The 27,886-nt window shown below is 35.9% G+C and overlaps 1 protein-coding gene across 1 annotated transcript in view; it reads right to left on the bottom strand.

Moving 5' to 3' along the window:
• The window catches only part of ITFG1 (integrin alpha FG-GAP repeat containing 1), a 297,293-nt gene that overhangs the window by 93,797 nt on the left and 175,610 nt on the right, over window positions 1–27,886 (bottom strand). The window contains exons 11-12 of the mRNA XM_044256211.1: window positions 13,931–14,081; window positions 10,887–10,995 (exon numbers count right to left, since the gene is read on the bottom strand). Of these exons, the coding sequence (XP_044112146.1) occupies window positions 10,887–10,995; window positions 13,931–14,081 (260 nt within the window). The remainder of the gene's footprint in view (window positions 1–10,886; window positions 10,996–13,930; window positions 14,082–27,886) is intronic.

Raw genomic sequence — 27,886 nt, 5'->3', positions numbered from 1 at the left:
ATCACTATCAGGGAAATACAAATGAAAACGACAATGAGATATCATCTCATACCTGTCAGAATGGCAAAATTAACAATTCAGGAAACAAATATGTTGGCGAGAATGTGGAGAAAGGGGAACCATCTTATCCGTTGGTAGGAATGCAAATTGGTGCAGCTCTATGAAACACAGTACAGAGGTTCCTCAAAAAGTTCAAAATAAAGCTACCCTATGACCCAGCAGTTGCACTACTAGGTCCAACTTATCCAAAGGATACAAACATAGTTATTTGAAGGGGCGAATGCACCCCAATGTTCATAGTAGCACTACCAACAATAGCCAAATTATGAAGAGCCCAAATGTGCATTGACTGATGAATGGATAAAGAAGATGTGGTACATGTATACAATGGGATATTACTCAGTCATCAAAAAGAATGAAATCTTTCCATTTGCAAGGATGTGGATGGAGGTAGATTATATTACGCTAAGCAAACTAAACCAGAGAAAGACAAATACCATATGATTTTACTCGTATGTGGAATTTAAGAAACAAACAGATGAACATGGGGAAGGAAAGAAAAAATAAGAAACAGAGAAGGAGGAAATCATAAGAGACTCAACTCTACAGAAGAAACTGAGGGTCAATGGAGGGAAGTGGGTGAGGGATGGGTTAAACTGGGTGATGGGCATTAAGGAGGATAGTTGTGATGAGACATGGGTGTCATACGTAAATGATGAATCACTAAATTCTACTCCTGAAACTAATAGTACATTATATGGTAACTAACTTGAATTTAAATAAAATCTTGGAAGAAGAAAAAGTAAAATGAAAAATCCTTGCCTGGATTATATGTGACTCCTCATATTCATTCTCTGAAATTTTTTTTTGTTTAAGACATGTGAGTATAAGGCAAATGTCATAATCAAATACCATATGGGAAATAAAAGCGACTGTCCCAGCTATTTCTGTCATTCAGACATTAATTTAGACAACTTGTGGACACCTTTTTGTCTGTTGACTACCTATCTTTCATTATTTTAGTTAAAAAATCATATGCTCATTAAAAAGAACTTAGATACAGAAACTTATAAAGTAAAAAGTGAATCATCTTTCAACTAATTTTGATCCTGTTCACCACTTGTGCAAATCAATATTAAATGTGGCAGGCATATGTTTCACACACATATAAAGTTGTTAAAATTTATTCTAAATTCAGGAGGTCTTAGCTTAAAACCATATTTGATTCTAGGTAAATATGTCTAAAAAACTTTTAGTTAATTAAAAAATGGAATACATATATTTACCTTCCTTAATCCCTAAATATCACTACAATGATTAAAAAAAGTCTGAAAATAAAAGGTGTGATCAATGGCAGCTATTTTGAGGAATTTCTTAAGGGTATTAAGTAAGTAAATAATATTGAGAAAATAGCCAATTAATGCTAACCATGTCACAGAATCAGTGGGTCAACAGTGGATGGACTCCCTAGCACACCACTGAGACACTTTGAATCTCAGGGTGAGGGTTGATAACATGGGCAAGCCATGATGGGGCCAGGGGAGCAGGAAGGAGATGAAGGAGTCCTAGAACTGAGCCAAGGATCACACAGGGAAAAGATATATTTGTCACTGGGAGGTTCCTGCTAGCTAAGTAAATTGGGGGATTTGCTGGTATTCCTAAATAGTGTTCTAAATTATTTTAGATTATTGCCAAAAAACCAACCCTCTGAATCCACATGGTGAAATAACACAAAAAGGCTCAGCAAAGCAGTGGGATTGTTTAATAAACTGTGCCTCCCTGTAAATCTCCTAATCTTTTCATTGGAAAGCACAACTCTGTTCGTTTGATGATCCCCCCAGGTTGAGGCCAGAGGAATAAGTTAGAGAGTCTGGTAATATCCCTTGCTAGTAATTCTCATAGAAGTGGGGGTGCAGTTCACCACCCAGGCATCACTTGTATGCTGTTCTCTGTGAACTCTGAAGCCAACATCTTGTTAAATAATTTTTCACCTCTGGTTAGCTTCCACTTTCGAGCCCCAAGTAGCTCCTGCACGGGGAGGGGAGAAAGGGAGTTATGGCACTTGTCTGCTAGGCAGAATTGTATGTGACGCATGTGCTTTTCACACCCATATTACCTACCAACACTAATTCTTTTTAAAACTGTAAGTATAGAAAAATTCTCAGATGCATGAAGAAAAACAACAGCTTAAGAGAAAGAAAACCAAAGTGAGCAATCATACAAATGGTCTCCACCTAAACAAGAGAACATAAAGGAGAAGAATTTGAAAGATTACCGTACTGTTTGCAAGAAGTAAACAGAGCAATATTTATAAAACTCTATACAAAAAAATTAATGTTGATATGGAAGAGCAGTATTATGCTTAAAAACATTTTAAGATATACTAGTACTTAGAAAATATATTAACCTATGTAAACCCTCTGAAAATCACGTGAGAAAGTATTCTTCAAAGAGATAGGAATCAGAAAAAAGAAAGGGAAAGAGGTGGCATATAGGTAAACTGATGGCAATAAAGCTGGCAAAACTTGTTAAGTTTATTTTTTTTAAAATTTTATTCATTTATTTGAGAGAGAGGAGCATGTGCATGCAGGAGAATAGGAGTGAGGGGAAGGGGGAGAGGGAAGGAGAAGCAGACTTCCTGCTCAGCATGGAGCCCGATTCTATGCATGGCTCCATCCCAGGACCCTGAGATCATGACCTGAGCCAAAGGCAGATGCTTAAATGACTAAGCCAAAACTTGTTAAGTTTAAATAATCATTGATAATTTGGTTTTGAACGGTTAAGAAAGAATTTGTAAAACAGAAGGCAGAAAAGGTAAAACAAAATTAATCATCCATAAATAAACTTCCACACTATTTCAACAGAATCTTGAAACAGGCATGGAAATAAAATATTTCTAAATATCTCATCCTATTTGGGACGTAAATGGAGAAAACACTGTTACAATTTAAAAAGTGTTATGGAGGGGCGCCTGGGTGGCTCAGTGGGTTAAAGACTCTGCCTTAGACTCAGGTCATGATCCCGGGGTCCTAGGACCGAGTCCTGCGTCAGGTTCTCTGCTCAGCGGGGAACCTGCTTCCCCGCTCTCTGTCTCTGCCTGCTTCTCTGCCTACTTGTGATCTCTGTCTGTCAAATAAATAAAATCTTAAAAAAAAAAAAAGTGTTAGGGAAATTCAGGTTCATATATTTGTTAGAAACTGGAGTTAAGTTCTGATAGAACTGAATTAGAATGCCGAACCTTCCAGTGCAGCTGATAGGAATAATAAGGAAAAAACAGAGCTAGGAATCGGTTCTGATTCAAGAGAGCTAGGGAACCCCACAATTCTGTAATGCACAGGGCCCCCCATCTTTACAGAAGTGCTTGGAATGCATTCTGTGGATCTGCAGTGTCATAGGGTACCACTGGGAATAGGCTGAAGGATAGTCTTCTGTCACCAACTTCCTCAATTTTCTTAACTGAAAAACAGTGACATTAATTAAGCACAGGCTGGTTTGAGCATTAGAATAATGGAATGATTTTAAAGCAAAATCAACTCTGGACATTGTAGATGGTTTTGAAAGAAGAATTACATCCTAGTAACTGTCTGACTTAAGGTAAACAACTAATAATCAAGGGAAAAAGAGGAAGACCACTTCAAAACAACTAGGTTATCTTTCCCATATGATTGTTTCAAATTGGTATCTAATTTCCCATGACCTTTTTAATAAAGCATGTTCTTAATATTTATGTTAATTTCCTTAATGCAAAGTTATCCTGTTTCCTAAAACTAAAACCTCCTGCACCAAATTGGCTATGTCTGGGTCTGAACTTGCAGATGTGTGGAAAAAACCTTCTCCTGGATACTGTTAATTAGATGCTAGTGCTACCCAGTGGTCCCCATTCTGACTTAGACTAGGAAGTCACAGGCTACAGATTCTCAAGAGATCTATCGTTTATTTACTTATTTATTTACAGAGAGAGAGAGAGAGAGAGAGAGGTCACAAGTAGGCAGAGAGGCAGGCAGAGAGACAGGAGGAAGCAGGCTGCTCACCGAGCAAAGAGCCCGATGCGGGGCTCGATCCCAGGACCCTGAGATCATGACCTGAGCTGAAGGCAGAGGCTTAACCCACTGAGCCACCCAGGCGCCCCAGATCCATCGGTTTTTAAACTTTCTACATGGAACTTTTCAAATTACACAATATTAGAAATATAGAAAGAACCCCACTCACACTTCACAGTTTTAGCTGTCAACAAAACATGGCCAATCTTGCTACATCTACATTCCACTTCCTACTTCCTTGGGTTACTCTATTTTTCTTTATTTTTTTAATTTGAAAAATTTTTAAATTAACATATGATATACTATTTGTTTCAGGGATATAGGTCTGTGATTCATCAGTCTTAACACAATTCACAGCACTCACCATAGCCCAAACCCTCCCCAATGTCCATCCCCTAGATACCCCATCCCTCCCTCCACCCTCCCCTTCAGCAACCCTTAGTCTGTTTCCTGAGATTAAGAGTCCCTTATGGGGGCACCTGGGTGGCTCAGTGAGTTAAAGCCGCTGCTTTCGGCTCAGGTCATGATCCCAGGGTCCTGGGATCGAGCCCCACATCGGGCTCTCTGCTCAGCAGGGAGCCTGCTTTTTCCTCTCTCTCTGCCTGCCTCTCTGCCTACTTGTGATCTCTGCCTGTCAAATAAATAAATAAAATCTTAAAAAAAAAAAAAAAAAAGAGTCCCTTATGGTTTGTCCCCCTCTCTGGTTTCATCTTATTTAATTTTTCCCTCCCTTCCCCCATGATCCTCTGACTTGTTTCTCAAATTCCTCATATTAGTGAGATCATATGGTAATTGTCTTTCTCTGACTGACATATATTGCTTAGCACAATACCCTCTAGATCCATCCACGTCGTTGCAAATGGCAAGAATTCATTTTTTGATGGCTGCATAATTTCCACTGTATATATGTACCACATTTTCTTTACCCATTCATCTGTTGATGGACATCTAGGCTCTTTCCACAGTTTGGCTACTGTGGACATTGCTGCTATAAACATTGGGGTGCATGTGCCCCTTTGGATCACTACATTTGTATCTTTAGGGTAAATACCTAGTAGTGTGATTGCTGGGTCATAGGGTAGCTCTATTTTCAACTTTTTGAGGCACCTCCACACTGTTTTCCAGAGTGGCTGCACCAGCTTGCATTCCCACCAACAGTGTAGTGTTCCCCTTCCTCTGCATCCTCGCCAACATCTGTTGTTTCCTGACTTGTTAATTTTAGCCATTCTGACTGGTGTGAGATGAGGTGGTATCTCACTGAGGTTTTGATTTGTATTTCCTGATGCTGAGTGATGTGGAGCACTTTTTCATGTGTTTGTTGGCCATCTGGATGTCTTCTTTGTAGAAATGTCTGTTCATGACCTCTGCCCATTTCTTGATTGGATTATTTGTTCTTTGGGTGTTGAGTTTAATAAGTTCTTTTTAGATTTTGGATACTAGCCCTGTATCTGATATGTCAGTTGCAAAGATCTTCTCCCATTCTGTCAGTTGTCTTTTGGTTTCGTTGACTGTTTCCTTTGCTGTGCAAAAGCTTTTGATCTTGATGAAGTCCCAATAGTTCATTTTTGCCCTTGCTTTCCTTGCCTTTGGCAATGTTTCTAGGAAGAAGTTTCTGTGGCTGAGGTCGAAGAAGTGGCTGCCTGTGTTCTGCTCTATAACTTTGATGGATTTCTGTCTCACACTGAGGGAGTCTTCCATCCATTTTGAATCTGTTTTTGTGTGTGGTGTAAGGAAACGGTCCAGTTTTATTCTTCTGCTTGTGATTGTCCAATTTTCTCAACACTATTTGTTTGAAGAGATGGTCTTTTTTCCATTGTACATTCTTTCCTGCTTTGTTGAAGATTAGTTGACCACAGAGTTGTGGTTCCCTGGGTTACTTTAAAGAGACACCTCAAACATGTCATTTCATTTTCATGTAGTCTCTTGTCTGATTATTTAATTCTTTAAATAAGTTTACTTTTTTCCTGAGCAGGGCCATTATGTATTTATCTATTCTGTTACTATAGTTATAATTTATGGTCTACTGTAAGAAGAAAAACTGCAATAACTTTAGTAGGACTAATTGTTTTATTATTCAACAGATATTTATCAAGGGTCCGCTATACACCAGATATTAGTATCAATGGATAGAAGTAACTGAATATGCATATTTTGACTTCATACAAAAATAAATATTCTAACAACTAAACTGACTTATAAAAGTGTGTGTTGTTTTATGAGGAGGTGAGTTTTGCTGCTAGGCATTCAAGCAGAAGCTGAGTGAGATGTTGCATTAGGGTGCACTTTGGCAAGGTCTTCTGAGGCCTTTCCCACCTCTAGGATTCCCTGATCTTTCTTTAATTTTTAAAAATATAGATGAATAAATATCAAGGAAGGACTGTATATCCTAAATTATATGTATGCATTTTTCACATGGACAATTTCCAGGTGATCAATATAAACAAAGTGTGAGACCAGCTTCTACTTCATACTGAGAAACTGCTTTCTCTCTTTAGCATTATTATGGTTATGATTACAACTGGGGATCTGAATTCCACTGTAGGAAAATCTTTTATGCTCCAATTTACTTCTATTTCACATGACTGATGACCTCTGCTCTAGGAGAGTCTAAAGGTGCATACAAGAGAAGTAACTGCATCATATGCCCTTATGTTAACTAACAAATTTGTGAGTACAGTATAAAAATTCAAGCATATTTTTTCAAGCTTTACAAAACAAATAATTTTAAATATGAAAGCAGTTTTAAGGCTGGAATAAAAGAACCTGTTGAGTGCAGGGTGAACTTGATTTGTCCTAACCATATGCAAATTAGTATCTATTTCACTAGAATTCCTTATTACTCAATAAGTAACGTCTATTCTAGGAAGCATTAATCTTCAATCTGTACAGCCACACACATAAATATTTCACATTTAGATGAACTAAGCAATAGATTTTTTTTTTTGGAATCTTTAAACGTGATAAAATAGTTTCTTTGAAGTACATTGGCAAAACTCAAATCAAGGACACAAATCCTATAGCTATCTCATTAAACAGAAAAAAAATACTTTGAAAGAGAATTATTGAGTTTTAATATAAATTTTTGAAACAACATTTATTCTAGGTTGGAACAAAAAGGTTATTTTCACAGGATCTCATTAAGGTCATGAGAGCCCCTCTCTTACTGCATGATATTTTTTCTGTACATTTTTGGTTTATAAGCCTGGGAAATTAAGTAAGTTATTTTTTTTAATTTCTTAAAATTTTTATTATTTATTTATTTACTTATTTTTATCATGGATAAATTTTGAATTCTTTTAAAATTTAATTTAATTTTTTTCAGTGTTTCAAGATGCATTGTTTATGCACCACACCCAGTGCTCCACACAATACATGCCCTCTTTAATACCCACAACCAGGCTCACCCAATCCCCCATCCCTCTCCCGTCCAAAGCCTTCAGTTTGTTTTTTAGAGTAAGTTTTCCCCCCCCCCCAAGATTTTGTTTTTTTATTTGAATGAGAGAGAGAAAGAAAGAGAGAGAGAGAGAGAGTGCACACACAAGCGGGCAGGGAGAGGCAGAGGGAGAAGCAGGTTCCCTGAGCCTGATATGTGGCTCAATCCTAGGACTCAGCAATCATGACCTGAGCTGAAGGTAGACACTTAACTGACCGAGCCATCCAAGTAAGTAAGTTATTTTCTAGTCACAGAGAATCCTGAATATAGGTAGACCTGAGAACTTAAGCAAGGGTAGGTAACTCACTCACTAAGGCTCAATCTTCTCTTTTCTGGAAATGAACTACTGACTACCTATAGCTCTAGCATCACAAAACAGGTAAAGGTGGGAATATGTCCTTGAATTCGAGTTTCACATTTTGGTAGAATATTTCCTAGAGACAGAACATGGGGTCTGAGACATCAAGTGTTGCCTGGGTACTAGAGGTAATACTTTTAAATTAAGATAAGATAGCCAATCCATGCCTTGAAAAGTACCTGGCCATACATTTAACATGAATTTCCTGAAGGCCTCCTATATGCCAGGCTCTATGTTTGGCATTCGGTAATCAAAGACAAATAAGACATGGACACTAATCTCAAGTTGTTTAGAATACTATTAATACCCTATGAGAGAAAGATGTTAAGCAGGTGACCATAGTAAATAAGTCTGGATTTCAGAGTGCTTCTCAAATATCCTGGAATGGATGGAATTGGGGGTAGAGAAGAGATTACATGTTATATTAAAGTAAATGGGAACTAGGAGTGTGCTGTCATTTACGAAGGCTGATTCTAATGATCCAAGGGCATAGAACAGATACATTGAGATGTATGCTTCAGCTGAATCTTCCCAAGGCAACTAGAGTTTGCATTAGTCAATGACTATGCAAAAGTTATTTATCTGAAGAAGATCAAATTCCAAACTGTACTTATTTCAACAGTGCTTGTTTCAATTGAGTGAATTGAATCAGGTTATTCTAATTACACATACATTTAGGGTTAGCAAAAATTTTAAGGATTCCTTATCTTTCAGATGAGAAGAGGATTAAAGTTGAAGGAAAACTGCTGAGGAAAAAAATACACTTTAAAGTAGATACATTAATAGCAAGCCAAATATACAGCAAAGTTTAATTTTTTTTTAGCTCTAAAATAGCCAAGTAATACCTCCTTCAGAATGGCAAAGGAGTGCCTATAATCATATAGATAAAAAGTGTAGAAATGGGTAGAATATCAATATTCTGAGATTGTGGTAGTAATGAAGATTGGAGTGACTCTTAGTTCACTCAAAGTAGAATGAATATACTGGTTAGAAAGGAAAATTACATTTTCTGTTATTTATAAATACATGTGTCACTTCATTAACAATTAACAAATGACTGTCTTGCTGGCTGTCTTGGTGTCAACTATAATAATAGTAACACAAACACAGTTACCTTCCAACAGCAATTCATGATAAAACTCTCAGCAAAGCAGAAACAGGGTAAACTTACTTAACACAATGCAGAAATACAAAAACCTACTGATAATATCATACTTAATGGTGAAAGATGGAATGCTTTCCCCCAAGATTAGAAACAAGGCAAGGATGTCCACTGGGACCAATCTTATTTAACACAGTAATGGAAATTTTAGCCAGAAGAAAAAAAGGGCATAGATTGGGAAGAAGAAATCAGAGGTTTCCATGTAATTGTCTAAGTAGAAAATCCTATCGAATCTTAAAAAGCCTCCTAGAAGGTGAACCATGAGAGACTATGGACTCTGAAAAACAATCTGAGGGGTTTGAAGTGGCGGGGGGGGGGGTGGGAGGTTGGGGTACCAGGTGGTGGGTATTATAGAGGGCACAGCTTGCATGGAGCACTGGGTGTGGTGAAAAAATAATGAATACTGTTTTTCTGAAAATAAATAAATTGGAAAAAAAAAAAGGCCTCCTAGAATCAATAAATGACCAAGGTTACAGTATACAAGAGGAACACACAAAAATCAACTATTTCTATTTATTAAAAACAAACATGCGGAAACCAAACTTAAAAACACAGTACTTGTAATCACTTCAAAGAAAATAAAAAATTTAATCATACACTTAAAAGAAAATGTACAAGATCTCTATGGTAACATGGGTGCCAGCTGGAAATAGGAAACAATGAGGAAACTGAAGTAAATATACTGAGGAAAGTGGAAGCGGAGTTTCTCACTGCTAGAGAAGATACCTATAGACAGAAATGACTAGAAAGAACCCTTGAAATGCTATGTTAGATTAGAAATGGAAGTAAGGGCATAAATTCATGGTTTTATAGTAAGTAAATGTATGTATACATATATACATACATACAGTTATAGATGGGTATATTTCTGTGTTGTGTATGTGAAGCCGTATCTGTATTTCCTAGCTCTGTCCATTGGAAAAGCTAGAAGAAATGACACTCAGTAAGAATCCGCACACTGAGAATCTAGAATTTGGTTTTTAAATACCATCCACTACAAAAGGTAACAGAGCTCCTTGGAGAGATGTCAGATTCTAGACTTAGGGAAAGGGAGGTATAAGATGAATCTGCAGTATCTTTCTATCCCAGAAAACATGTCAAAAAGATAAAGGAGCCTGTGAAGGAGCTTCTACTGCTTCTATTGGGAACACTTTGAACATTAAATGATTTTATACACTGAATATAATATGAATACATACATATAATAAATATAATAATGAAATACATATATATGATAAATGAATACACAAATACATGGAAGAGAAAGATATAGTAGAATGCCAACTAAAATGTAGAAGGAATGTTGGAAATAGAGAATCACTGTTTGACAACTATCTCAGAGAAAGCAATCACAAAGACGGAAATAGTGAACTTAAGGTGGAAAGACCTGGTGGTCAATAAGATGACCAGAAGATCAAGATTAACATTATGGTGGTGTGACAGGTCAACATCATGTGCTTCCTGATAAAATGCACGAGAAGTACACAGCAATTCCATGCAATGGAATTTCTGCAAAAAATGTATGACCTGAGTGGAGAAAGAGAAAACAGGGTTATGCTAGAGAATGAAACCTGTATTCTTTAAAATTGGTAAGGACCTAACATGCAATTGTTGCAGACTGAAGAAGTCTGCAAACATGTTACAATGAAATGCAATAGGAATTGCTGGATAAAATCCTGGAACAGAAAAAACTCATTGTTGGGACATTTGAAGAATTTGAACAGGGTCTGTATGTATGATGGTAGTGTAACAAAGTTGATTTCCTGATTCAGAGAGTTGTATATAGGTTATGTAGGAGTCTGTTCTTATTCTTTGGAGAATTTGCATTGACAGAGAGAATACAAAATTAAGCGTTAATAAATTAATAATAAAACATATAAAACAAATACTCACCAATCACTTTAACAAAATAAGCATCTGCTTCAAAGTTATTTTTTAGTGTATGGATGGCAAAATCATTCTTTGTATATCCTTTACTTAGTACTACAATGTCCAAGATTCCCTGGAAAACAAATACACAAAAGTTATAAGAACAAACCAGCAACTGAAAATATAATGAAAATACATGCATGGTCATCATGTAATATAAACCTTATTCAACTTGATGTTTAAAATAAAAATACTATTAAAAAATATAAAACCTTAAGAAAGAGAGAGAGGCAGACCAAGAAACAGACTCTTCTCTCTAGAGAACAAACTGATGGTTACCAGAGAGGATGTGGGTGGGGGTGGGGGGAATAGGTGATGGGAATATGGGGATTAAGGAGTGCACTTGTCAGGAGTACTGCATGTTGTAAGGAATTACTGAATTACTATATTGTATACCTGAATTTATTACTACACTAAACGTTAACTGGAATTCACATATAAACTTAAAAAAAGAAAAATCTGGGGCGCCTGGGTAGCTCAGTGGGTTAACCCTCTACCTTCAGCTCAGGTTATGATCTCAGGGCCCTTGGATCAAGCCCGCATCGGGCTCTCTGCTCAGCAGGGAGCCTGCTTCCTCCTCTCCTTTTGCCTGCCTCTCTGTCTGCTTGTGATCTCGCTGTCAAATAAAAAAAAAAACCAAAAACAAAAACAAAAACAAAACCCCACGCCAAACAACCCCAAACCTTAAAATAGTAAACTATAAACAGAATTAAAAAAAAAAATCTGTAATTTTAATCTCTGGAGATAAGTATTATCATTTTTGTATATTTCCTTCTGGTAATAGTTGCATGTATTTTTATTTTTTAAAAAAAGATTTACTTATTTATTTTAGAGAAAAAGAGAAAGTGTGCAAGCAGGGGGAGGGGCAGAGGGAAAGGAAGAAACTTAAGCAGACTCCCTGCTGAGCGTGGATTGCCATGCCTGACCTGAGATGCATGACCTGAGCGGAATTCAAGAGTTGGATGCTTAACTGACTGAGCCACCCAGGCGCTCCTTCATGAATTTTTAAAGAACTATGAAATTGACTGCTAAATTGTTTTCAACCATCAGAGGAAGAGAGCACTTTTTTAATTTGCCCTGGTGACCATGACATATTAACATCATTTCTCCCTAAAAAAGAAGGATATTTTGCTCATTTTATTGGGGAGGGAAAAGCTTTGCTCATATTTAAATTTAAATTTAAATTTCTACTTTACTGATTATTTATTTACATATTAAAATTGTTTTGTGTATACTTGACATACAGTATTACATTAGTTACAGGGGTACAACATAATGACTCAACTGTATATCTTATGCTATGTTCAACACAAATGCAGTCCATTACACTGATTCTTTTTTTTATTTTTTTTTTAAGATTTAATTTATTTACTTGACAGAGATCACAAGTAGGCAGAGAGGTAGGCAGAGAGAGAGGGGGAAGCAGGTTCCCTGCTGAGCAGAGAGCCCCATGTGGGACTCCATCCCAGGACCCTGGGATCATGACAAGAGCTGAAGGCAGAGGCTTTAACCCACTGAGCCACCCAGGCATCCCCATTATACTGATTCTTAATGATATTAATCATTTATCATTTTCTTTTGTGTATTACCCACACATGTTTTTTCTGTAAATTGACCATGTTCTGTTTCTTCAGTGGGAGTTTTTTGGGGACTTGCATCAGTTTGTATAAACACTTTTTATATTAAAGATACTATTTGACTCTTTCATAGTAAATTTATTTCCCAGATTTAAAAACAGTGTAAAATTTGATTTAATTTTTTTATGTACAGTAATTATTTTTTTTAAATTTTTTAAAAGATTTTATTTATTTATTTGACAGAGAGATATCACAAATAGGCAGAGAGGCAGGCAGAGAGAGAGAGGAGGAAGCAGGCTCCCCGCTGAGCAGAGAGCCCGATGCGGGACTCGATCCCAGGACCCTGAGATCATGACCTGAGCCGAAGGCAGCGGCTTAACCCACTGAGCCACCCAGGCACCCTATGTACAGTAATTAAAAGCCTCTTTGTAGGGGTGCCTGGGTGACTCAGGCAGGTAAGTGTCTGACTCTTGATTTGGGCTCAGGTCATGATATCTGGGTTGTGAGATCAAGACCTGTCCTGGGCTCTGTGCTGGGCATGTAGCCCTGCTTAGGATTCTTTCCTCTCCCTTTGCTCTCCTCCTCCCCACCCCCCCCAAATTATTTGTAGTAAAATTTCTTGATTTTTCCCCTTATGGTATTTTTGTCAATTACTTTCATGTTTGTCAACTGTTAATAAAAAGTGAAATAACATGAGATTTGGTAGCAGAAAGAAGAAAACAGGAACATGGACAATTCATATAATTGAGAATCAGTCTGCTACAACATAACAAGACAAAACTGAAAATGTTACAACCAAACCAAACCAAAACCAAAAATTATGTTAGGAGGAGATATAAATGTCCTCATGGACAGTGAATTTTTAAAAATAATTATTTTATAAGGATGTACTGTGATATATTAACCCTAGAATTCAACACATTTTTATCAGAATTTGTTATTTTTCTGAGTGGCAAACTGGCTTTTCACATTAGAATGGAGGAAACCAGGGCCCTGAGGGCCTTTCATTAACACTTGGCAACTGAAGATGGAGTCACAGACATCTGTGGAAATAGATGCTACTTCTAGTTCACAAAGTTAAAAGGGGGTACTGCATTCACTCTTCTGTGATCTTGTATAGGTTCACTGTTGGCTATGCTTTTGTCTACTGGTGCACATGCACATTTGCCAGCCTCAGAGCATGATTCTCTAGTGTTTAATCTAAATAGCACAAAATGAGATAAAGGCATTTTCATATTTCACTGTACTGATCAGCTAGTAGTGTCAATAAATTTGTTCCCTGTGCCATTTAACATTAAAAGGGGCTTTCTTTAATTAACTCATTTGCTTTCATTATCTCATCTACATTTTCTGGTCAAATAGGGTGAAGTGAAAGTGAGATGAAGTGGATGGCAATTAGACTTCAAACACAGAGGAGAGCTCTCAACTCACATCTTCATAAATGTCAAAGAAGGTGGCAACCATGGCATCTCTGATTTGATTTAGGTCCATCAGCTCCCAGTAGACTTTAAACATACGATGTGCCCCCTCACAGCTTGCATTGTTGCAAGGAACATTCTCCAGTAAAAAGGCCTGCTGATTGCTGTAAGATAAAGGAAAGGTATTTAGTTAATAGAACACATCAGTTCTGTCTAGTATCAGCTGTGCTGTATTTCCTAGAATCAGAGATGATAAATAGCATATAGTGGAAATGATATGAAAAAAAACCCCCTACATTTTACTGATAATTGTACTGTATCATGCAAAAATTAAATTGTTGGCTATCCTATGTGAGCCTTTGGCAAAAATTCTCTAAGGCTACCTAGTTGCTGGCCTCTCTCCTTTTACATGGAGGTTCCAGGTCTATCCGTTCTTCCTCCCTTGCTAATTCAGTCATTGGCCCTGTGGTTTCATTATTGAGTTCCTGGACACTGTCATTATACCTTCTGATGTGTATAGCTCTTCAGATGAGTATATGCATTTTACATGGAACCACCTGATATCCCCAAGTCTTGGAAACCCCAAGTAGCAAATCCATAATAATACAATTTCAACTTCCAGACAGGCAGTAGGGTGGATATTGCTGAGCTTCTCTCAGACAAAAGCATTGTAATTTTCATAGTTATGTAGTCCTCCCTCTTATATGCTACTCTGTAGGAAAAGTGGTTATAAGCTTAGATTCTGGAGGCGGAGTACCTGGATTCAAATCCTGACTGTCCTTTAGCAGCTATATGACCTTGAGTAAATTAATTTCCTGAAGACTCATCTCCTTATTTCTAAACTGAGTAAAAAGAGTACTTACAGGATTGTTGTAAAAAATGAAATACTAAAAAAAAAAAAATACTGAATGTGAAGTACTTAGAATAATTCCTGTCATTCAGTTATCTCAGTAAAAGTGTTTGTATTATCATCATTCTTATTTCTATAGTGTAACACCATGCCATGCAAAAATATTTCCTCTAGAAATAGGAGTAATTTCTGTAGTGTGATTTTATGTAATGGTTCCTATAATAGGTATTTCCCGGTGTACACAGTCCTTTACTTCCCTCTACTTATACAAAAAATAATAGATTAAAGGTGTTAAATTTTACTACTGCTCAATTTTATCTAATAACAATTACTATTTTTGAGAGAGGGTGAGTAGGGAAGGGGAGGGGCAGAGTTAGAGAGAGACTCTTAAGAGGCTTAAAGAGGCTCCGCATCCACCAGAGCCTGATGTGGAGCTCAATCTCAGGATCATGAGATCATGACCTGAATAAGAGTCAGATGCTTAAATAACTGAGCCACCCAGGTGCCCCTCTAATAATTATTTTAAATAAAACTAAAAAGATACTTCATTTGAGATGTTTTCATATTTTATATATAAATATTACTTTGGGTCTGGACAATTTATAAAAGAAAAAAGCTCTATTATAAAGAAAATTTCCTAGTGTTTATAATACAGTAAGGGAACCTATGTATAAAACTTGCAATTTGCATAATGTACCAAATATATGATTGACTTTAAATTACTTTTCTAGATAAAAATTCCAACACAACTAGTTCCTAAGAACAAATCATTAACGAAGGAGAAAAAAGAACTCCCAGATTAGAATAATTACCTGAAAAATGTTGAAGGGACTTTGCTCAAGGCCTAACATAATTTCCAGGTAATTTAACCATCCTACTTTTTTAGCTGAAGAATTTTACTAGATATTTCACAGAAATGAAGAATCTTCTATTCGGTTATTAGGAGATTATATTAAAAAATGAGAACATGTGAACTAATGTATTATACTGGCCAACCTTTTGAGTCACTGTGCTCCAACTAACTTCCCTTTTCAAAGTGCATGGATTTCATTATTAGAACTATGGCTACAAGTTTAAATACAGAATACAACTGACAACTGAAACTAATTGTAGTTGTACAATTTAAAATGTCATTTTAATTTCTGATCTGAGTTTGTAAAGATTATAAATGCCATGCACCATGGTTCTTGTCTCATTGCTCACTATCTTGGTTTTGCACTATGGAACTTGGGGTCTGTAAAATTTCAGCTACTTGTTATTGAACCCTACACGCAGAGCCCAATATCTCCCTTTTATAAATAAAATTCCACTTAACCACAGGAAGGAAGAATCTTGATCCATTTGGGTTGGAAACCCATGAGGAGAAATGATCTTGCTTCTTTTGAGTCTTTCTTTTGATGTGTTATTGGCAATTACAAGCAGTTTATCTTTTTAAAAACTGTTTTTATTCAAAACTTACAAAGTTATTGTGAAATTCAAGTAATGGGAGACATTTAAAAAATAAAATTCTTCCTTTCCAGGAATAACCATTGTTATTCGGTATATATCTTTCCCAACTTTCTTCTGGGAATACATAAATATGTAAGTATATATAGCCTTAAAGAAACCCATTTGGGTTCTCCTACACAGATTTTTCTCCAACTTATTTCTTTACATTCAATAATACAGCATAACAGGGCAAAGGGGTATCATCTGAATGAGAATTTCTGATATTCATTTTGAAAAGTCCCTTCAGAGAAGTGGTACTAGTTTATAAATCCCAGCAGCAGCCCATCAAATTACCTGGTTCTCCACATGTGAGTTCTTTTCAATGGATACTACACAATATGGTTAAGTCATCACTAGTTTTAACACCCTGCTTTTGATAGATAGTGTTCAATCATTATCCATTACAGTGTACCACACATTCACACACATATACTATTTGCCCTTGGGAATTTGTACAAAGGTTTCCAAATGATAGTCATTGGTCAAAGAATATGCATATTTTTAAAGTCCATAGGGAAAGCTAAATGGTCCTTTAAAAAAATGTACCAATTTGTACTTCTGGTAATGTATGGATATATCTTCCATATCTTGCCAATATTAATATCATTGCTTCTTATATTTGTCAGCTGGGTAGCTTAAAAATCTCATTCTCCTGATTATGGCTCAGTTGGTTGGACAACTGCCTTTGGCTTGGTCATGATCCTGGAGTCCTGGGATTGAGTCCCACATCAGGCTCCAGCTCCACGGGGAGTCTGCTTCTCACACTGACCTTCTCCCCTCTCATGCTCTCTCTCTCTCAAATAAATAAATAAAATCTAAAAAAATATATATATATATATATTTTAAAGATTTTATTTATTTATTTGAGAGAGAGAGACAGTGAGAGAGAGCATGAGCGAGGAGAAGGTCAGAGAGCGAAGCAGACTCCCCATGGAGCTGGGAGCCCCGATGTGGGACTCGATCCCGGGACTCCAGGATCACGCCCTGAGCCGAAGGCAGTCGTCCAACCAACTGAGCCACCCAGGCGTCCCTAAAAAAATATATTTTTTAAAGATTTTATTTATTTTTTAGAGAGAAAGAAAGAGTGTGTGTGAGTGGGCGCAGGTGTAGGAGTGGGGTGAAAAGAGGAGGAGGTAAAGAATCCCAATCAGACTCCCAAGCTGAGCGCAGAGCTGTGACGTGGAGTTTGATCTCAGGACAAGGAGATTACGACCTGAGACGCTTAACTGACTGAGCCACCCAGGCATCCCTGAGTATTATTTTTATATTTATTCAATTACTGATTTTTTGAGTATATTTTTTCAATTACTGATTTTTAGGACATCTCTGAGTGTTAGTGGTATTAACATTTCACCTATTATTCTTATATCATTATTTGCAACATAAGGACAAAAACAGTATATTAATTTAAATGGCTGTTGTAAGGATTAAATGAAAAAGTACATGATAAAGAGTTACGTAAAATGCTCGAAACATAGCACAGCATACATTCAGTATCTGCTCTTGTTGATATTTTATTATATGTGATGTTATTACTCATAGATTGCAAATATTTTGTCCCGGCCTTTTATTTTAAGAATTTATGGTGTTCGTCACTGACAAATTTATAATACGACATAGTCATTTATGTCAATATTTTTCTTCATGGCACTGTAAGAAATGTTAAGTCCATCATCAGATGGGAAATGAAACCAGATGAATACTAGATTTACACAAAGGAATGAAGAGCAGTGAAAATGTTAAACATGTGGAAAAGTAAAAAATATATAGTTTTTATTATTGAAATCTCTTTAAAGATAACTGATAATTAAACACAGTGCAATGTGAAAGACATGAGGAGATATAAAATGTGCGAAATGGCAGCACCAAGGCTGGGAGAGGAGAAATGAAAATGTGCTGTTATATGGTTCTTCAACCATAAGTGAATGGCACGATATTGTTTGAAGATGGACTGGGATGACTTAAAGACTCAACCAGTAAAATGACAAGATTTATAGTTAATAATTTAACAAAAAGACAACGTATAATCTTAAAAAATGCTCACCTAATTCAAATAAAGGCATAAAGGGGGAAACACAACACTGCTGGTTGGAGTATAAATTGGTACAGCCCCTGTTGCAAGCAGTATGAGGGTTCTTCAGAAGAATTAAATGCAGAATTATCATAAGATACAGCAAACCCACTTTTGGGGTGTATATTAAAAGGAGCTAATATCATAATCTCAAAGAGATATTTGAAATCCCATGTTCACTGCAGTAATATCCACAACAGCCAAAATAAGGAATAGTTTAAATGTCCATCAATTGATGAATGGGTAGAGACAATGTGGTGTGCATATGTGTATATGTGTGTCTGTACGCTGGAATATTATTCAGCTTCAAAAAAGAGACATTTAAAACAACATGGAGGAACCTGGAGGACAATATGATAAGTGAAATAAGGCAGAATAAAAAGACAAATACTATGTGATCTTAGAGGTAGAATATAAAAACACTGAACCTAGAGAGTAACATGGGGGTTGCCAGGGGTGGCATTTTCAGTTATAAGATCATTAAATTCAGGGGATCCAATGTACAGCATGGTTAACTACAGTTAACCATACTATACTGCATACTGCAAGCTGTTGTTATGAGAATAAAGCTTTAATGTTCTCACTATAAAGACATAAAGAAGAAAATGGTAATTATGTCAGATGATGTTAACTAACCTTAATGAAGTAAACTTTTTGCAATATACATGCATGATGATATGTTTATCGTCACACTATACACCTTAAATTTACACAATGTTATATGTAAGTTACATCTCATAAGGCTGAAAAAAGAAATTAATAACTTAAAAATCTCCAAACTGGATATTAAATGAAATACTACTACTAAATATCTATGAGTAAGTAAAAGTAGGAATCAAAATGGAAATTACAAAGTACTTTGAACTTGATGAAAATGAAGATACAACATACCAAGCATTTGCAGTAGGTCACTAAAATAGATTTCTGAGGCAAATTTATAGCACGAAGTACTTTATTAGAAAAGAAGAAAAGCCTCAAAACAATGACCTCAGAGTCTTGCCTAAGAAACTGGAAATAGAGGAGCAAATGAAATGTGAAATAAGCAGAAGAAAGGAAATAATAACACAGAGGAAAGAAATGAAGTAGAAAACAAAAACAACAGAGAAAAAGGAATGAAACCAGAAGATAGTTCTTTGTGAAGAAAATTTTAAAACCCCAAAATCTTCAATTGAAATGGGAGAAGACACAAAGTACAGCTATGGTGAAGAGAGCGGTAACACCACTACAGAGTTTACTGGTATTAAAGATAATAAAGGAATGTCAAAAAAACACTTTGTACCAATATAACTGACAAGTTAGACAAAATGAACAAAATTCTTGGAGCTCTCAAGTTACCAAAGCACATTGAAGATGAAATGGGATAAAAAAAGAAATTGAAATTTGTAGTATTGTATCTTCTAAATAAAATCTGAAAAAAAAAAATCCAGGCCCAGATGACTTCACTTATGAATTCTACTGAATATTTAGAGAAGAAATAATACCAATTCTACACAAACTTCTCAGAAAATATATGAGGGATACGTGCTTCCCAACTCATTCTCTGATACTGCATTATACAGGAATATTAGACAGACATCACAAGAAGAGTACAGACTAATATTCCTCATGAACACAGACAGGAGTATTTTAACAAAATTCTAGTAAATAGAATCTAATAGTACATTTGGTTTTTGCTTTGCATGGTACAGTGTCCACTGAAACTTGTGCATTTTGGAACCATGTCTCTGCTTCATGATTTGCCAGACAACCATGCAAAGAGAGGACATGGTTCTGATATGGACATGTTTCAGAGACCAAAGTACCCTGCAAAGTGAAGACTGTGTGGGTACATTAGAAAGATAAAATTATGAGCAACTAGGGTTTATTGCAGGAATGCAAAGTTGCTTTAATAAAATAAATCAATGTGATTCAGTAGATTAATAAAAATAGGAAAACCATACAATCATCTCAATATAAGATGGAAAAATTATTTGGCAAAATCCCTTACCCATTTCAGATCTAAACTCTCAGCAAACTAGGAACGGAAGGAACCTTCTCAACATGATATAGGACATCTACAGAAAACCTACAATATCATACTAATGATGAAAGACTGGATGTTGTTCTTCTAAGATACTTGTTTCTACAAGGCAAGGATGTCTGCTTTTACCATTTCCATTCAACATTGTACTGTAGGTTCTAGCCATTGTGAATGACAAGAAAAACAATAAAAAGCATCCAAATTAGAGAGAATTGAAATTATCTTTATTCATAAATTATATGACCTCCTATTTAGAAAACCCTATTATATCTAGAAAAAAACCTACTACAGAATTAGTAAGTTGAGCTAGGTAGCAGAACTCAAGTTTAATATACAAAAGTCAACTGTATTTTTATATATTAGCAAACAATAATCTGCAATTGAAACTAAAAAGTAGGAGTGATCTTACCACTGGTGAAAAAATAAACAGAAACACATATACACAAACATACAGACACAGAGTTCATGGGTCCAAAGACTCAATATTGTTAGGATGTGAACTATCCCTGTATTGATTTACAAAGTCAATGTACAGAAGTTGTCCCTTATCCACAGTTTCACTTTTAGTGGTTTGGTTACTCCTAGTCAACTGTGGTCCCGGAGGAGATGAACCTACTTCTCACATATATTAAAAGCTTAACTGTAGCCTAACAGTACATCACAACGTCTACATTATTCATTTTACTTCAACTTACCACATAGGGATTTTGTCATTGTACATTATCACAAGAAGGGTGAGTATAGTACAATAAAATATTTTGAGAGGCAGAGGCCATATTCACATAAGCTTTATTATACTTTATTATAATTATATTTTATTATTAATTGTTACTGTTAATCTACTGTGATTAATTTAGAAATTAAACATCATAGTTATGCATGTACAGGGAAAACAGTACATATGGTTCAATACCATCAGCAGTTTCAGGTATCCATCAGGGGTCTTGGCACACAGTCCCCATGGATAAAGGGGAGGAATACTGCCATATCAGTCCAAATCTCTGCAGACTTTAAACAAAATTTTTTGGGTAGAAGATTTGAAAATAGCTTAAAATTCATAGAAAATACTAAAGATCTAAAATACCCAAAATAACTTTGAAAAAGAATAAAGTTGGAGGACTTACACTATCTAAATTTACTACTCATTATAAATAAACAACAGTCAAACCATTCTAGTATTGCTGCAAAGATGAACAACAGATTATTGGAACAGAATAGAGTGAAGAAATATACCCACTGACACACATATGGCCAATTGATTTTCATCAAAGTTTAATAGCAATTGAGTAGAAAATGAATTAATTCCTTCCTTTTCTTCTTCTTTTTTTTTTTTTTTTTAAGGAATTCTTTTCCACAAATGGTTCTGGAACAATTTACAAAAACATAAACTTGGATCTGTATCTTGTACTATATAAAAATATTAACTCAAAATGGATCATAAACATAAATGTAAAATGTAGGACTTCTAAGAAAATTTCTAAGGGAGGGCATAACTCATTGTGGCTGTAGTTAGGTAAAGATTTGTTAGATATGACACAAAAAATCACAATCCATTAAAGAAAAACTGATAGACTTTTAAAAAATTAAGCACACTGCCCAGAGTATACAGAGATAAGCCAGAGATGAAAAAAATATTTGCAAATAATAATGGTAAAGGATTTGTATATAAAGAATTTTCAAAACTCAATTAAGAAAACAAATATCCCAAATAAAATATGGGCAAAAGATTTGAACAGACATTTCATTAAAGATCTATGAAAAGCAAATAATTACATGAAAAGGTGTCACAAAATCATCAGCTATTAGAGGAATTGAAATTAACACTACAAAGGGCTACACTACAAATAAAATAACTGAAATTAAGAAGACTGACCATACCAATGTTGAAAACGCAAACCAACTGGAACTGCTTGGCGTTTTCTTAACAAGTTAAACACACACCTTCCCAAAGACCAGATATTCCATTTCTTGGTATTTGCCCAAGACAAATAAAAGCTCCTGTCTACACAATGGCTTTTACAAGAATGATCATACCAGATTATTTGTAATAACCAGATCTTGACAAAAACCTAATGTCTAGCAACATGGAAATGGATGTAACAAGCAAATTGTGATATATCTGTACAGTGAATACTCCTCAGCCATGAGCATCAATAAACATGTAACAGTATGGATGAACCTCAATACTAATGCTGCGTGAAGGAGCCCAGACATAAAGAACATACAACCTATGATGTCATTGATATAAAATAGTAGAAAATGCAATCTAATCTACAGTGACAAAAGGAAAACTGGTGGTTGCCTGTGGGATGAGGAAACGGTAGAAGGGTGAAGGAATGGAAGGGTAGATTGCCAAGGATTAAAAAGAAACTTTTTTGAGTTCTGTATATGCTCTTTATCTTGATTGTAGTATTATTTGCATAGGTGGTATATGTTAAAACATATCAATGTATACACTTCAAAGATGTGCACTTTACTTTGTGTCAATTAAACCTCAATAAAGCTTTTTAAAATAGATGGTACTCCTTCATGAGAAAAACTAAAACACAAGCAACAAAAGAAAAACTAAACTTGATATCATCAAAATGAAAAACATTTGTGCTTCAAATGACACCATCAAGAAAGTAAAAAGATGACTCGGCATGACAGAAAACTTGCAAATCATTTATCTGACAAGGGACTTGTCTGTAGAATATATAAATAATTCTTGTACCTCAATAATACAGAAGCAAATAACTCAATTTTAAATGTGGGCAAAGGATCTAAATGAACAGTTATTGAAGATACACACAATGGCCAATAAGCACATGAAAAGAAGCTCAAATTGCAAAACACAATTTCATATTCATTAGGATGGCTACAATAAAAAGGACAAATGCTGGTAAGGATGTGGGAAGATTGGAACACTCATACACAGCTGGTGGGAAAGTAAAATGGTACTTTGGAAAACAGGGAGTTCCTCAGAGGGTTACACATAGCACTCCATTCCTAAGTATGTTCAACTCCTAGGTATGCCTCAGAGAAATGAAAACACATCTCCACAAAAACTTGCATATAATGTTCATAGTAGTATTATTCATAATAGTCCCAAGGTAGAAACAATGCACATATCATGTTCATTCATATGATGAATGAATAAAATGTGGTATATCCATACAATGGAATTTATTCAAAGACAGAAAGAAATGAGGTACAGGCACATGCTATCAAATGGATGAACCCTGATAACATTATGCTAAGTCGAACAAGCCAATCATAGAATATTATATATTGTTTGACTGCATTTACAAGAAATGTCCAGAATAGGCAAAACTAGAGAGACAGACTAGTGGTTTCCTAGGGCTGGTGAGATTGGCGACTGATGACTAAGGTAAATGGGATTTCTTTTCAGGATAATGAAAAGTGTTCTAACATTGATTGTGGTGAAGGATGCACAACTCTGTGAATATACTAAAAGCCACCGAGTAGACAATGAATGGGTGAACTGTATGGTGTGTGAATTCTATCTCAATAAAGCCGTTGATAAAAAAATAGAATTACAGAAAATTTTAATTAAAAAAAACCCATGGGAACTGTTTAAAAGACACAACATGTAAAATTCACATGTCAAATGTCTCTTCTCTGAATAGACTGGTATTTACACATCTAGCATGCAGCCTTTTGAGGCTGGTTTTAATTTCTCTTTCAAGTCTATAAAACTGGTGTTGTTTTTTGGCACATTACCACTTGAGAAAGCAAGGTTTATTCTAGGTTGTTAATATGCTGTGTTTGTCTGTCTTATTTCTCATTAAGAAAGGTAGCTGATGGATCATTTAACTTGAAGTTTGATTTTCTCCCTGGCTGATCTTAGAGCTTGTGTGTCCAGTTTAGTCATTTCTATCTCCAGTGAGTTCTGCTTTTCTAGATTGTCCTTAACTTTCTTTCTCTTAATTCCCCAATTTCATTATCAGCCTGGGCTCATATGGAATGAAAAGAGCTTCAATTTGAGGATATGTCTATCTTTCTGCATAAACCTTAAGAAAGACAGCTCTACACACAGAAGAAAAAGTTAAGAAAACCAAATACGTCTATTAGAAATCCTCTAAAAATAAAACAATTTTAAAAAATTTTTAAATTGCTCCTCTGAAACCATGCTGCCAGCTATTGGTAAATGCAGAATCCTCAGCTAAGTCAATATAACAACGTAAAACTTTCACTTTGAAATACTAAAAATTATTGAGGTTTCTGTAGTATAGACTGACAACTGGAGATGTTTAAAAGAGGTGATAAATTTGAAATCTAGAATAAAGTTCACTTGAATTCTGGGTAAAAGCAGTACATTTATTAGCCAACAGCATCTAGGATACATGTTTCAGTGGGTAAATAGTAAATGTTTCTTGAATCCAAGGAGGAAGCAAGCATGTTTTGTAGAGCTAGGCCGAGTGAAAGGCAAAACTTAACAGGATTAAGACTGACTGTTAAAAGTTCCTGTTAAGTAAATGGTTAGAAAGGATTTTATCATGTTTTAATTCAAACTTTATTCAAAGATGTCTTATATATTGGCCAATTTGGTAGCCACTACATCTCCTTTCTAGGCATTATGATATTTGTGTTTTTTATTATGAAAAGAAATAAATGGTCATTTTATTTGTTAGATATTTGGACTTCAAGAGTGAGAAACTGATGGACATACCACAACTTATAATGTACACATGCCAAAGGAACAAAAATTGGTTGGGAAATTATACCGGTTCTGGTTTAGTTGTTAATACTATAGGATGCAGATGAGTTGGATAAGGGGGAAGGGAGAGGGAAAACGAGGAAAGAGATAGGAAAATGAAGGATGACCTCCACATTTCTGATTTGAGTAACCAAGTGAGCCACCATCTGAGATAAACAGTACACTAAGAACAGGTTTAGGGGAGAGAAGATAATTTCAGGTTTGGGTGCCAAAGGTAGAGCATTCAGGTAGTAAATCTTTATTGTTATTCCTAAACATATATTTGTCTAATTATATTGTAGATTTTGGACTTCAGAGAAAGGTTTCATTTGAGGAAAGCCTTTCTTTTTTTCCCCCCTGCAATGCCCATCCTTACCAATCCCCCACCATCAAAAAAGAAAAGAACATTCGAACTGTGCACCATCACGTGTCTACAAAGAGCTCCATACTGTGAATCAGCGGTCAAGGCTCTGATCCCAATTCTGCCCCACACAGGGGCTATGATTGTGGGCAAGATGCTCTGCTTCCTGGAAATCATTTTTCCCCATCCCAAAACTTAATGATTTCCCCACCCTCTCTGGTGTGTGAGGATTCAGTTTCAATGTCAACACTGCTAGGCAACCATTAACTCGATGCTCAGAAGAAAGAAACCTGTGTTAAACTGGGCTTGCAACAGCCAGCTCTAAAGCCAGGAGCCTGTTTCAAAAATTACCCCTGCCCCTTTTGCCATGTGATATTGCATAAATTATTAAATCTCTCTTGGCCTCAAATTGCACATGTGTAAGAAGGCTAAAGTCAGAATTGCTGTGGAACTCAGGCGGCCTAAAACACCAAAGCCCATGGCCGGTATATTACTCCTTGTTGCCTAGAAGGGGAAGATCCATAGGTACAAATACACACAACTTTAAGGTTGAGATAAAGGGATTTAAAAGTCCTAAGCTTATAAGTGGCAAATTGAAATAGTCAAAGTAGACAATGAACATGCAGAAGAGAATGAAGGGCTGAGAACGGAACCCTAAGAAACACCAAAATCTCAGAAGAGAACTTGTGGAAGAGACTTCTCAATCATCAACAACCAAATGTAGGCAAGAATCTGGTAACATAAAGACTGTGACGTGTCCAATGGATCTGTCAACTAGATAGAAGTCACTGGGGCTAAACCAAAGGTTTAGAGGAGTGAAGTGGGCTAGAATGACGGTTAAGGGCGAAAATTTTTTTTTTCCCTGAGTTTGGAGAGACTTATACCTATTTAAATAAAGAAAGGGGTGAAAAGAGAGTGGAGTAAGAAGATTTTGAAGGCAAAGGAGAGGGGATACTTGTGCATCAAAGGATACAGGTGGAATTGAAATGGAGAGGGTATCACACAGGGACAGAGAAATCAATGAGGAAACTGTTAAAGTAATTCAGGGTAAGGAGAAAATGACGACCTAAGGAGGTGGCAGTGATGATGAAAAGTAAGGAAGCGTGCAATCACATTGTGTAAGAGGACTGTACCTGCTTGGTGAAGGACAAAGATAATTTAACTGTTTTAGCCTAAAATGATTGGGGCCATGGTGATATCTTTGCAGTAAAAAGGAAATTAGGAGGAAGGGTTGGATGTAAAGAGAAGGGGAGGTATGATTATGTTTGGATATTTATATGACAGAGAAGACAAGGTGTGAGATACTGATCTGAGTGTTATTCACCTAAAAGTTAAGATGACTTGTCCTATAAATCTGAATGAAATAGCCCAGGAGAGAAAGGTAGTTAGTATCAACAGTTGGAGATTCTACCTTGTGGAATGTCCTTGGGGGCAGATAAAAGAGTAAGACAAAAAACCAAACCAACAACTCAGTGATGGAGAGAAACTTGTCATTCAATATCAGAAATGATTTTTTTGAATATGTGAACTTAAGCTACATATGATATCTCATGTGACTTTTTTTTTGAGTTATGGTACAAAACAGTGCAAGCATTCAATAACTAAAGGTTGGTTAAATTAACCTAATGGAATGTTTTACAATTATTAAAATAAGAAAAGAATTCTTGATATAAATTGTTTATAATATGTGAAGTAGAAAAGCATGTCACAAGACAGTATTAATGATATGATCTTGTTTTGTAATACAAACCAAATGTCATGTACATGCTCTTACACATACTCATGAGCACACAGAAGCTTAGAGCAGGTTTGGAAGGATGGATATGCAAGGATAATGGAACTTGTCTCTGGGTAGGCAGGGTTTTAGGTATGTTTCACTTTATTTCTTTTGATAAGAATCTATATTTCTTTTTTTTTTTTAAAGATTTTATTTATTTATTTGGCAGAGAGAGATCACAAGCAGGCAGAGAGGCAGGCAGAGAGAGAGAGGAGGAAGCAGGCTCCCCGCTGAGCAGAGAGCCCGATGCGGGGCTCGATTCCAGGACCCTGGGATCATGACCTGAGCCGAAGGCAGCAGCTTAACCCACTGAGCCACCCAGGCGCCCCAAGAATCTATATTTCTGTAGTAGGCAGAGAACAGTGCTTTCCTATAGTAACCACTCACTCTCTCACATCACCTGTTTTAACTCATTGCATAGTCTCAGAACTATGTTTTTCCTATTTTTGATTTGCTTGTTTATTGCCTATCTTTCCTAAATTTCTCTCTCTTATTCACACTATATTCAAAGATTGCTTCAACTTACAATGGGCACTCAATAAATATTTAAGTAAATGTTAGTAAGTAACACTTTTGTAATAAAAATAACACTAAAAGACTTATTGTTAAATGCTGTTTCTCCTAAGTTCCTCTATTTTAGAAGTGACCAAATAAGTTAGAAGCAAAGGAAAACAGTGGAGATATAGTCTGCTTGATAAGGACT

This window comes from Neovison vison, chromosome 7, assembly GCF_020171115.1.
Source record: "Neovison vison isolate M4711 chromosome 7, ASM_NN_V1, whole genome shotgun sequence".
Taxonomy (NCBI): domain Eukaryota; kingdom Metazoa; phylum Chordata; class Mammalia; order Carnivora; family Mustelidae; genus Neogale; species Neogale vison.
The sequence above is the reverse complement of the archived record's forward strand: the minus strand, read 5'-3'. Positions and strand labels throughout refer to the sequence as shown.